This window comes from Amphiprion ocellaris, chromosome 13, assembly GCF_022539595.1.
Source record: "Amphiprion ocellaris isolate individual 3 ecotype Okinawa chromosome 13, ASM2253959v1, whole genome shotgun sequence".
Classification (NCBI taxonomy): domain Eukaryota; kingdom Metazoa; phylum Chordata; class Actinopteri; family Pomacentridae; genus Amphiprion; species Amphiprion ocellaris.
In genome coordinates this window covers 19,865,606-19,879,351 of record NC_072778.1, presented here as the reverse complement: position 1 = coordinate 19,879,351, position 13,746 = coordinate 19,865,606, and the positions used below count along the sequence as shown (strand labels likewise).

General features: G+C 38.8%; 1 protein-coding gene across 4 annotated transcripts in view; it reads right to left on the bottom strand.

Moving 5' to 3' along the window:
- The window catches only part of spock1 (SPARC (osteonectin), cwcv and kazal like domains proteoglycan 1), a 116,694-nt gene that overhangs the window by 13,607 nt on the left and 89,341 nt on the right, over positions 1-13,746 (bottom strand). For 3 of the 4 annotated variants that reach the window (XM_055016767.1, XM_055016770.1, XM_055016768.1), the window contains 2 exons: positions 10,050-10,182; positions 6,385-6,514 (listed from right to left, as the gene is read on the bottom strand). In XM_055016767.1, coding sequence (XP_054872742.1) covers positions 6,385-6,514; positions 10,050-10,182 — 263 coding nt within the window. The remainder of the gene's footprint in view (positions 1-6,384; positions 6,515-10,049; positions 10,183-13,746) is intronic. The other variant, XM_055016769.1, reaches the window with a different exon arrangement.

Genomic DNA, 13,746 nt, shown 5'->3' with positions numbered 1-13,746 from the left:
ACAGACAGGTAGAGATAGAAGTGGGGCAAATACAAGGAGAGAGCTGGAGAGAGAACCATTTCAAGTTTTAATGTTAAGAGTGACACTATTTTTGCAAAATGAGGACTTGTCTTTTTTTGTTTAGCTATTTAAATTATACTTGACATTACTTTTTCTAAATAGTGGGTGGGGGTTAATGAGATTCAGATTCAGGTTAGCATAAAAGTTAACATCAGTGAGTCAGGAGGAACTACACAGTTTCTATTTTAAATGCCAATTGTCATCCTATATCAATACGTATAGGTCAGTAGGGATGTCCTCCACCTTCTAGTAGGCCAGAAGGTGCATTGTCATCTATTCAGATCACTGAGAAACAGACTAAACTACTTAAACTTAACCAAGCTATTGTAGTTATTAAATGAAAGTCTTAACCAAAGCTTGATATTTTTCCTAAACCGAGCTTTGGTGTCTAAACTTATTGAGAAAGCAAGTGAAAACCAAATGTAAACCACAAGCAAAAATGAAACAACGTCTGGTTTCTGATTTATTCCTTCATCCATCCCTCCTATTTCCTGACACTGACTCTGTGGTGCTTTCAAACTGGAAACCTTACCTGCAATGTCACAGGTGAGAAAATAGTATAGATAGCAGTAGTATATATTCATTTCAAAAGAAAATAATGCTTCCCTTAAAACACATTTGAAGATATAGTTAATTGTAGAAGCATAATTTTGTGGAGACATAGTTACTGGTAGAGTTGTCACTGTGAAAATATACTAAATAGAACGTTGAAATATATGATAAATATTGCAACACGTATTTTAACCCAAACTGAGTAGTTCGGTGCCTTAACTTAACACAGAATGAAAAAAAAAAGTCAAAAGAAGCCTTGTGTCAAAAAATATTACCAAGACAAGACAGGTCCAAGACAAAACTCAGACTCAAGTCACCTGAAAGTCTGCTGATCTGTGCCATGACAAACCCTCTAAGCTCCACATGTGCAGTTTTGTTCCCCTATGTAAATGAAGTATCCCAGCTCCATCACCATCGCATTGGCATTTATACTGAACTGTATAAATGTTTGTATAAGATGAACATTGACACTGCTTATTGAATAGCATGATGGCATCTGAAACAGATGCCTGGAACTAAAAAAGCTAAATGAAATTCAACCATAGCCTTATTAACTATGTGTAGCTGTGGGTAGTACTGTAAGGATTTGAATAAGTTTGACATCCAAAACTCTGTCGTTACTTCTGTAGTCACGTAGTTTTGGCAGAATGGGTAGAACATGAAAGTTACTGGCTTTCGGTTGCTCATGTATTATTCCAAGGAGGTCAATGTCAAAGCTTTCCTTGTAGTGATAAATAGCCTAAATACCTCTGCTGTGTGTCCTGAGTAGTTCCAGAAACCACATCCAAACAGATGTTTCAACTCCTCCTACTTTAGTTGTCTTAATACTGTATTTATAAACTGCTAGCAATGGTGGCACTACAGTGATTTTTACCACCAATCTCTTGACACCTCTAATCATTACTAATTGTTACTGTCATCACTATCACCAAGCGAGAGACACTGCAGCCGTCACAAATTCCAGCCCAATGTAGACGTTCATGTGAATCACTGTTTTTCTGACAAAGCTGGTTGTAATTCAGGCCTGAATTACATGATGTGAAAATGCCATTGTTAAAAAACAATAACTGTTGGGTGGGAGAGGGGACGCATCTCTGGTGCCAGTGTTTTATGCCAAATGATCCACATGCCATCCTCCCTAAGAGGTTTTGCATCAACATAACAGCGAGGTAGCTTGTCAGGAAACCATAAACATAGATTGTTTGAGCAAATGACTAATCCAGTTTTTTTTCATGGTGAAGACAGCCTCAATAAGACGTTCTAAAAATGCTCCACAAGCCCTCTTCACACTGGTCAGCAACTCTGGAAAAAATCCCTGAGCAATTGGCACCTGTTAGGAGAGGATAGGAAGTGTGGAGGCAGAAGAGAGGAGAGCACAATCTGTTCTCTTGTGAGCTCTCCGCAGAGATGTGAGACAAAAATGCCAGGAAAAATTTAATTTAGTGAAGGGGATTTCGCCCGTTCAGCTTCTAACAGTTCTTTGTTTTGTGGCCGTCTTTGTTCAACAGTAGCTGACAGAAAATTAACTATTATTATTTTAAAAAATCCCATTGACCATAACCAGCTCTGATTCAGGCCTTTATACACAATCGCTCGCTGGATCATTTTGTGCCAGCTCGAATCAGTTTTACACGAGAAAGCGATGATGTCCAGCGTCACAGCTTTGCTGCCTCAGGGCTCATGACAGATGAAATTACATCGCAGTGCCTCTGTGTCAATGTATTAACCTTTGCTGACAAACAGGCCGCAGCAATGGATTTTTGGGCATATGAAAATTAAACACTCATTTGGAAAAGTCTAAATTAGATTAAAATAAAAATGACAGGCAAATTAACAATTAACACATACAATTAACCTGTAATTATAGCCTAATCATTGGATTTTTCACCATGCCTTTGTAGGTTACAATACGAGAGAGACTTTGTATCATCCATTAATACCAAACAGATGCAAACTTTGCCCAAATGTAAAAGCAGCTCTGTTTGCAATATTCAAAGATGCATCTGAAGAATGAATAAAAGGGCACATGAAGCTCAGAAAGACAAAGAGCGGAGGTGGAACTTTAACCCAACACTCTACAAAATGATGGATTGGAGGCTTGAGACAGAAAATAAATGAGCAACAAACCGAGATGGGAGAGTGAGGAGAAAGAGAGAAGTGTGGGAGAGATGTGACTGACAAACACATGTTTCCCACAGGCCCACTACCACTCAGTGAAAAATGAAGGTTATTAGTGTGGTTGAGAAAAAGGTACTCAAAAATATGATATTTGAAGCACCACTCTGCCTTGTCAAATAAATAAAAAAACAATATTCACCCTGCACTCAAAATAAATTGCACACTGCAGCATATGCTTTCCATTGACAACTATCAGTCAAAATCAAGTGAGAAGATGAAAAGAAAGAAATTCACCAATAAAAGCTGCTTCATACCTTTGCATAGAGTTCCCAAACCAGGGACTTTACAATAAATTAATGCAAATTAACTATATGGCTACTGGGGTTCCCTCACGCATGGCTGCATAGTCTCACTTAACCAGTATGTATTTTTTTAAAACAATCACAGCCGTCTTGGGCAGAGGTAAGCCAAGGATGCGGCTTTGGTTTTTCCTCAATAAGTGACAGGTGGAATTGTGCTGCTTGAACATTTGCAGTCAGGGAGGAGAGCACTATGATTAAAATGGATAATCCAAAAAAAAAAAAAAAAAAAAGCAGGGCTGCCTTCCTGCATGATCCAAATCCTTGGCAAAAATTGAAAATTTCAGTGTGGTAGGCTGCTGCCTAGAGGTTGTTGTGGATTTTGAAAATGGTAACATGCAGATAGTAAAAGGAGAGAAGAAAGCTGGCTAAAATCATACCTGCAGCCTACATATGATGAGCCGGACTAATGGCTACCTAACATTTACGGCAATTTCTGTTTTGAATCTCATGAAAGTAAACCAGACTTCACTTTATTTTTCAAAAGAATAACCACCTGCCTGTCCAAGTTAGATGTGAAGATGCCCATCTGAAATCTCAGTGTAAGTTTTAGAATTTAGCGCATAGACTGCAAAAAATACATCAGCTCTGTAATAAAATATGTAGTGTACCATTATGTCCTTTAGTTTAAAAATTAAATAAATCAATAAGTAGGTCTTCAAAATCTAAATTAACCTCTCTCTATGGAGAACATGAATGAGGGTCTGTTGAATAAGGAGAAGTGAGTGAGCGAATGAGGGAGTGATTTTTAATACAGACTTCATCAGCCAAATCAAAACAGGTGCTTTCAATTAGACCTCATTTATTAGGGCTGTGTCAGAAGTGCAACAAAATTAGTTTGACACGTGATTCACTGTTGATTTAACTGTAATGAATTGGTATAAATAACTCATGCTTTCCTCTTGTCGTGTCCTGTGATACCACTGATATACAGCATGTGTTTAGTTGTGAAACTCACTCAAAAAAGTCTGACTTAATTTGATCCTCACAGACAAACTATATAAAAGGAAAAAGAGATACTAATGCAGAAAATACCAGATCTCAGCAAAGCCACTTAATGCCGCTCTGAGGATATGACAACATGCAATTAATGGATGCCCAAAAAACTCCTCTGTGTGATTTGCTTGATTTTAACAGTTGAGCTCACTGCCAGTTTAATTAGCTTAGATCTGCCTGTCCAGCTTATTTCTTCTGATGTCAGCTCAGTTACGTCAGCTGCCTCCTGCACAGCTGAGCTTTCACACACAAACATCTCATTAAATATTTCACATCTTGACTTTGCTGTTTGAACTTGACTTTCCTGCTTTCATAAAAATGTTTATTTAAAAAAAATCTCACTCATTGCTTACCCCTTTTTAATGACAACATGACCAAATTTGATCTGTATGTCTTTATGTATCTTTTATATATTATATTATCAAATTGCAACCATGATATGTGTGTATTTGTCAGTATCCCCAACTGTACATTAGTGCAATATGAATAACAATCAAAATGAATAATGCATCCATTTCTTTTTAGGACATGTAGTTGTATTATACCCTTAAGATGCCAAAATAATATATGGAAGGTTATATGTTTACATATTTACTATCCACTTTAGCTTCCATTCATTCAGCGTCTCCATCTCAGCACAGAAACAAACAACACTGAGGGGTGGAATCACATCAGCTCTGTTTACTGTTAAAGTGATGCTTATGGAAATGCACTTGCAGGCACAGGTGTTGTGTGAATGCAGGTATTTACTAGTCTGGTGTGAATATTCAAACCCAGTATGAACGTGCGGCTATCAGTAAACACAGAGGAGTCACTGCACATATCAAACTGCTGCAATCTTTTGACTGTTACCATAGGAACACAATCTGACACATACACAGTGTTTTCCTCACCTTCTGCCATCCCCATCTGTTTACCATTTGTTGTTGATCTAATGAGAGATTCTATCAGGTGGGGATACGACAAACACACACTTCACTCATCCCTGCCACCTCTGAATGCACAAACATTTGGACCTGATATCAGATGCGTGGTCTTAGTACAGCATCTGCTGAGAAATACAGTTCCATTAATGAACAGGAGATGAAGCCAGAAAGAAACAGAGTTAAATCAGAAACAGGAACAGGAGCAGGACTAAAGAAAGAGACAGACCCTAAAAATAAGACTAATGCCGCATGTTGACACTGGCCAAGATCTGGAAATAGATTCCCTTTCTCTTCACACAAACTCATCCACTCTGTTCACTCTCTGAGCCAAGCCCTCAGAAAACCAAACACATAATTATAGTTTATATTGAGTAAAGACAGAGTGGAATTAATTAGACAACAGTCAGGCTGGTAAAACACTTCTCTGTAACAGCATCACTCTCTTTTCCCTCCATCACTTTGGCTGAAACTAACTGAGGAGAGTGTAAGATAAAGAGAGAGCTGTCATTAATTAGCAGACACTTTCCTCTTGTCTGACACGTGTCAGGAACCAGATTAGATAGATAGATAGATAGATAGATAGATAGATAGATAGATAGATAGATAGATAGATAGATAGATAGACAGACAGACGGACAGATGGACAGATAGATAGATAGACTCACAACAAACACACAAAATAAAACCATCCCATCACGCCTCTCTTTTGGGAGAGAGGAAGCCCGTAACGATAACAATCCATCCTTTTCTTTGCTGCTTTCCTTTAGATTGCATTTCTCCACCACAATCTCTCCATCCATCTGCTGAAATCCTATTTTCATGACAAACAATAAGACACACACACTCACTCCATCACTGATCCCTGCAGCTGTCAGGGAATGGGTGGGGGTGATGGGACGGAAGGGGAAGAAAATAACATGAGTAAGGCAAGAGGTGACAGGAAAGGAATGGAAACACCGTGAATCACCAGAGAGTTTGAAGGATTACCAGTGAAAAGGTTTTTGTGTGTGTGTGTGTGTGTGTGTGTGTGTGTGTGTGTGTGTGTGTGTATGTGTGTGTGTGGTCAGTCTTCGTGGTGTGCTTCTGAACGTGAAAAGGGCTAAAATATAGATAATCTTCTTCAATCTTCCATTTATCTAGCCACTCCAGTTTCCCTCCATCCATCCCTCCATCCATCCTTCCATCCCGCCATCCATCCATCCATCTATCCATCCATCCATCCAAGAATCTACATGTGTACATCCATCGAAACTCACACCAAATGAAACGCAGAGAAAGAGAGACAGCCAAGACTAACTATGCAACACCCTCGAAGTAATTCCTCCAACATCCAGTGATGTGGTTGTGTTTTCAAACTGGAAGGATGTACTCACAGTACTTACCAGCCCTCTCAGTATGGTGTGGTGGTTTGCTGAGGTGCTGGCCAGGCAAGCAGGGACACAGTCCATCACATTTTACTGAGATCGTTTTCCCAGACAGGCATTTCTGGAACTCCAGCTTACACTGTAAAAAAAACACAGAAATAAATGTCTGAAAGCTGGCTTAGTTTATATAAACAAGGGTTTCCTAGACGAAACTCTACAAATAAAGAACATTATGCTAATCGTAGGGAGTATTTTTGCATTTTGTCAATGTCGTTTGTGGCTCGGGGGGTAGTCTATCAAATAAATCTGCAAGGGTTTGAAAATAAATCAGTCAATTCGAGTATAATTATTTGAAGATCCCAAAGTTTCATTACAGTGTCTGACAGCATCATTTGGATCCCACCAGGTATTCTGAGGTAAAATATTGCCATTTTCCTTCACTGAAACTTGCACCTGTTTTAACTAGTATACAGGAAAGGCCAACATAAATACCTGTGTATTGATCACAAACAAGGGTGAAGGTTGGAAAAATGAGCAATCGCCAGGTATGATGTTTCAATGGTAAAGTATTACTGACTTTTTTCTGTTGGCTATTTTTATTTAAATTTGTTTGTTCAACTAAAACAAAACCATGCAGGAATCCAGAATTCTGGATGAACTAACTTACTGTCTACATTTATAGCATGTAGACAGTAGGTAAGTTCTAAATGAGCTTAAAACTGCTTCAAATATCTAATTAATATAAAACAAAAACTTGGACCTGAATATTAAAGTTTCTTTGTTGAGCTGATTAAGGGAAAGATTTGCTGAGACAGGATTGGTCATTTGTCTTCGAGGAACAGATGTGTCCATTAGGCAGCCATGTAGACACACCATTAGACACAGAGATGCCCAGTGACATTCTATTATTCACTGCAGCACAAACCTAATGCAATATGAAAAAAGCAAGATGGACTGCTTCGGAATGTAATTTAACAGTATAAATCTCATTTCAGGTAAGTGAGGGGTAAGAAATTGTTTGGACTAGTTGGGGGGGGACAAAAATCCAATTACAAGACCCTTCCAAGAGGAATAATGAAAACTGAAATGAATTATGCAAATTCTGTTTGCGAGATGATGACGACAGGATTTGTCGGAGAAAGACCATGACTGTGCATAAACATCTATACACATATCATGCCTTACACAGGCTCAGCCTTATCCTGCCAGCACTTTCATTTGCCACGTTCTAATTCAAATCCATCATTTCCTCCCTGTCACCTCTCTGATAGCGCCGCTAATGTTGCTTAATGAAATTTGTTGACAAAAGAACAGCACTCTGTCCTGTTCTCAACATATTGAATTAGCTGTCTGGAGGGGGAGACGGGGGAGAGAGAGGAAGAGAAAGTCCAGGAAATGGATGACCTCCCCCAGTCACTGTCAGCACATTGAGAGGCCCCATGAATCTTTATGTTTGTCTCTCTCAGGGGTTAATGTGGTTTTGATGAAACAGTATTTTAACACCTGACTTGGTCAAGTAAAAATAGAGGAGAGGAGAGGAGAGGAGAGGAGAGGAGAGGAGAGGAGAAAAGATGATTTAAGAGGAGGAGAAGTAATGGATTTAACTTAGTGGGCTCCCAGGAGATAAGAGCACTGTCCTCTTAATAGGATATTGAGTGTGTGTGAGAGTGTGTGCGTGTGGTTATGATGAGAGAGGCATGTAATGTAATAATAAAACATGAATAAGCTTGGGACGAGGAGCTCACTGGTGAGCAGAGTTTAAGTTGGACCACAGGGACCCATCACTCCACCAGCTAACTGAACACCTCCAACTAAATTACCACAGAGAGCAGAGGGATTTCCCAGCCCTCCTCCTCATTTTGTTCTCCTTCTTGTTTCTCCTTCGACACTTCTCCTCCCCAGCACAGACTCAGACTCACAGGCAGGTGGATCATTAAGAAGACCAATGTCCTGACTTCCTCACACACAAGGAGTTGAATCAATCTCAGTTTGTGTCATACTTCTGGGGATGGAGGTGTAATTCTGTATTTAAAATGCATACTAATGCATATACTTATGCACATGACAAAGCCCCCCACTGTATCTGTCAAAGTAAATATGGCATCAGAAAAGAAAGAAGGCATGTGGCAGGAGCATATAGTGAGAAAGTCAGTGCAAGGAGGAGGTCTGGGCCGGTGAATGGGTCAACAAAACAGTGGATGCAGAGGAGCACTGTCATGGCCATGATTGCTCCCTAACCTTAACAACATGGGCAATTATTGTGAACATGACAATGAAGCAAAGCTGAACAAAGTACTTATTAGTACATATCAACATAAACAATTATGTTTTCCAACAATGTCATTTTTTGCCTGAACTAAACCTGAACAACACAGATTTCTTTTTCTAAAGCAAATTTTTAACAGTTTTGAAAGTCACATGCAGTCCTCAGTAATCATATCACAAAAACATGTCCATCCTCAGTTCTTGAGGCTATGGACAAACAATACTTTGTACTTTTTTTTTTGGGGGGGGGGGGGGGGGGGGGGGTTGTAGTGATCACAAAATGTCTCGAAGTTCTTTAATTTCCTACAGACCTGAGCTGAGTAGCATCTCTAATGTTTCAAAGCCCAGCAACCCAGTGCAGAATGCATGACTGCAGTTGAACTCCTCCGCTAAAAGGTTTGCTTTTACCGACTGCCTCCACAAAAGCTTACATGCATTAGTGTCTGTGAACATCCCTGGCTGAAACACAGGAATTAATAAGTAACACTGAGCAAGAGTCAGTCTTCAGGTGTCCTGAAAGCTCATAGCTTGTTCTACTTTGTTAAAATTCCCTTCACTTTGATTCACTTGTGCAAAACAATCAATAGAGGCCTTCTGGTGTCCATTTGTATGAGGCTTCTGTGTAGATTGCATGTGGCCTGTGTTTCACCGCTGACAACCAAATCATTGCATGCAAGGACAATAAGATAATATAAGAGTGGATGTCAAAGAGAATCTGCAGCATGTTATACCAAGGACAGAGGCTCACTTCTTAATGTCTTTTTCTGCCACCTGATATCAAACTTCACGCTCCTCAGCCCAATCATCCTCTGTTCATTTCCTTCTTGACTAATCACAAAGGTTAAACCTTGACTGCCACTTCTATCACGACATTGTGAGTTTGTTGCTATGTGTAATTCTAAGTAGCACAGAAGGAGCTGATGAGCACGGGGTTAGTAACTGAAAGTTAGATGGGATAAGAGAGGTTGCAGAGCATTTCAAGAAATCATTTTAGCTAAAGTTCAGACACCTGGTTGTGTTTCCCTGTTCACAGTTATGTGCTCAACAGAAAACAAGAATAGCTGATAGAAATCAACACAGCAGAGAAAAACATTTAGGAAGATAATTTTAGTAAGTTGGAAGGGAAAAGACAAACAGGGCGGGGGAAAAATCTGGGAAGCAAATGAGTGAAAAGGTAACAGATGAGGACAATTACAATATCATTTATCAAGAAAAAGAAAGAAAAACATGTGTCCAATATTTACACCATAAATTATACAGTTCAGCAGCTCTTCTAGAACTGTTGTATGTCATGTGGTCCCTTGCTTGTATGGTTGAAAACAAATGAAAGCATTGATAAAATTATGTAAATGAAAGAAGAAAATAACATATTTAAAGATAAATATAAAAAGGTAAATGGACTGTCTCACCTTGGAGGAGTAAGTGTGTCCATCAGAGCCACATACAGGAGTTGACTGGAGGGCTGAGCACAGCCTACATTTCCCATGAGCACCAGCTTCCAGCCTGTGTTTGTGGCCTACACTGCCTTTCCTGGGTTTCACACTGGGGATGAAAAAAGCACATCTTAATTTCAAAGAATCATAAATCTCAATTTTGACATTACTCAGTTAAACAAAGTCAAGGTCACCTGCACATAAACTGCAGCATATACAGTGTACTGCATAATAAATTTGTGCGCAGGGGAATAATTGCTGTAATAAATTGTCAGGCATAAATATTATCTAAACTAGCAGAATCAGTTTGCTACTGAGCAGAATGTGCTTGTGGTTGTCAGGGTCAGATGAAGCAGATCCTGATTGGTCCAAGGAGACCTTTTCAATAACCACAGTAATTACGTTTGATCCAAATCTCACAGCAATTTTCCGTCTAAGTGCTCTCACTGAACACCCTGCTGCCTCCTGATCCATCAAGCAGAGATGAAATTAGAGCCAACCAGACTTTTTTACAGTGAAATTAATGTGACATCAACGAATGGGGGAAAGTGAACATGAACCTCTGAAATGAACAGGTGGAGATCTTGCAGCGATTCGTCTTTTCAGTAAAATCTCCACAAAGAGGAAAATCTTAACGTGTGAAGTGACAGGTGCATCTGAGTAAAGTACAACTTGACCCAAAGTTTGAAAACATCTTGCTGACTCCTCTGCTGATCTAGGAGATTATCAATGATGTGTCACCTGCTTAACAATTCCATATGCAGTATGTATAGAATGATAGAGCATAGGCACTGTAAATGCATAAATTCATGCTAAATCATTCAGTCAAAGGCTCTCTGAATCAGGTAAATTTGTGAATGAAATACCTTGAAGAAACATAAGCATGCACAATCTGTCACATGTGTTGTATAGCTTTATACATCATAAATTAATCAATTTATTATACACACACACACACACACACACACACACACACACACAAATACATATTACAAAAAAATAACAATGTCTTACAGTTTTAACATACATTAAATTTAACAGAAATATCTAAATACCTGATTAATCCAAAGGTCAGAAGAAGTTAATGATAACAAAACTAACTTTAACTACATGAATACAAAACAACCGTTACTACCTTTAATAGTAATAATAATAATAATAATAATAATAATAATAATAATAATAATAATAATAATAATAATAATAATAATAATAATTATAATAATAATAATAATAATAATAATAATAACAATAATTAATAATGACAACAAACCCCAAGAAGACTAACACCATTTAAAATAATGACATGTGGACATAATATTATAGTCATAACAGAACATGTACTGTAAGTCTGATCAGTCTAATATATTAGAAAATTTAACGACTACTTCCAGAGTGTATCCTCCACCAAGGTCAATACCCTATTCTGCAGTTTTTATGATTATTTAAAAGTGAATCAGATCCACACTAACATTTTATTGGGCTCTTCCTTTGCCCATCCTCCATCTCTCCACTAAGCTTCATGAAATTCGGCTTTGTTTCTTTGTTTTTTTTTTTTTTGGTTTTTTTTTACACAATCCCACTGATAGACAATCAAACACACACAGACAGAGAGCACAGAAAACCCTTGCCTCAGTTCTCACCTCAGTGGAGGAAACACACTAAGCAACACTTCATCATACAGTCCCCTGGGCGACATCTCTGCTCTGCAAAACTATGACATTCAAATCCCAGGCAGCATGTCAGCCACATTTCTGTTTTTTAACAGTGTGACACTCACTGACTCAGCCACAGTCACCACCAAAGCAGAACAGACATGCACACTATGCTGATAAATACCACCATGCTATCAGCTTTATGATAGAAGTACAATGAAGCAGGTTAATGCATCCCTTATCTATCCCCTATTCAAATCCTTTGCTTTGCTTCTTCTCATAAAGCCCAGTAGTTTTTACAGATATGCAGTGAAGCATGTGTTAAAGTTATGTGTGAATTGAAGGGAGGGATTTGCCAAGGAAATTTGTGTATGCACGACAAACATTTATGTAGAGGGACAGCTACATGGGAAAGAGTTGACAGCTGATCTATAGATAGATTCACCTCAAAGTGACACAAGAAAGTGATATCTCTCTCCGTCTCCCTCTTTGCCTCACCCTCATACACCACTGTACTTCAGCCCCCCGCTGAGAGTTCCCACGGTGCTCTAATCTCTAAAGTTTCTGATTTGATGGTGCTACAACCCCCTCACAGCAGGACAGAGGTGCACATGAATTAACATTCTGAGCCTCCGTAATGGTTTCTGAATTACGACTTGCTGCTAATGTAGACGTCTAAGCCTGCAGCTAAACATTATCATCCAATAAGGGAAGTCGGTTTTTACAAAAGTCTATCAATTTCAAGAGGGAGAAGAAGAAATTCTGCTTGGGATTTTTGTGCTGACAGCTGCTTAGTAGAGAAAAAAATTAATTTGCTCATGGATTTTGGTAAGACACAACAGAAGCACCTGAATGTGTACAGAGAACCTCGAATAGCATCTACAACATACCGCATCACTATGTACAATAAATGTATTGCACAATATCTGCTTGCAAATGTCTTTAGAGCAACAAAGTTTGGATTTGCCCTCTGGGAAGACACTCAATCCATGTTATGCTAATTCTGCAACTAATTTAACTCATGTAGATAAAACAATATCATGGTCCAAAGCCTCAGTGAGTGATGCTATTGGGAAAATACAGATTCCAGGTGAATAATTTGATGTATTAAGCAGTAAATAGAACTTGTAATTAATGCAACAGAAAGAAATGTATTAAATCCAAAATTCTTAGGAGCTAATGACTTGAGGAAATCAATTAAACCCAAAACAGAGACAAAAAATAACATTCAGATGCCTTTTTTGGAGAAATGCTTGCTGAACTGAGAAATTGAAAGACCTTAAACTTGGCAATGGTTGAAAACACAAACAAATTGGGTGCTGTCAGAGCAAACAGATAGTGTGATTAAAATTAATTGCTGTCTAGAATACACGTGTATTTCTGTCACTGACATACAATGGGTTCTTACACAGCGCTAACACACAAAACACAAAGTGGTACTTTTCATCGTGTTTTTGCTGGATGTAATTTGTCCAACCTGCCCTGGAGGTATTTGGGAAATTGAATTTTTTGAACCACTGACGCTGAGTTAGCCCTGATGTTGTGTTTGATGTCTTCTTTAATTGCTAAAAAAAACATTGTCGTCATCTTGATACTACGTGACTTTTTCTAATTTTATAAAAATTGGCATAAACATGATTTGGAAGCTTCAGAAGTTTGTTGAATGAGTTCTGTTTGTTGTCGCAGAGACAGTAACCCACACAGAGGCCCTCAGGGTACATATGCTTTTTCCAAATCCACAAAATATATGTGGACTGCCTTATCAAAGTCCCTTGACCCAATTAGCAGCTCTGAAAGGGTAAAAAGGCTGATCCACCAGACCCTTGAGCCAACCAGGCCTGAAAAGTGTCCTTCTTAAACCTGATGGCTTCCTTCACCACCAGCGGGTTTTTTGGGTTGCTGTAGCAACAGGCACCAGTGACCTTCTGGCTCTTGATAGTCGCTACTGAAATGGAGAGTTTGAACATGGCCCCACTCAGATTTCATGTCCCCAACTTCCCCCAGGAAGCAGGAAAACT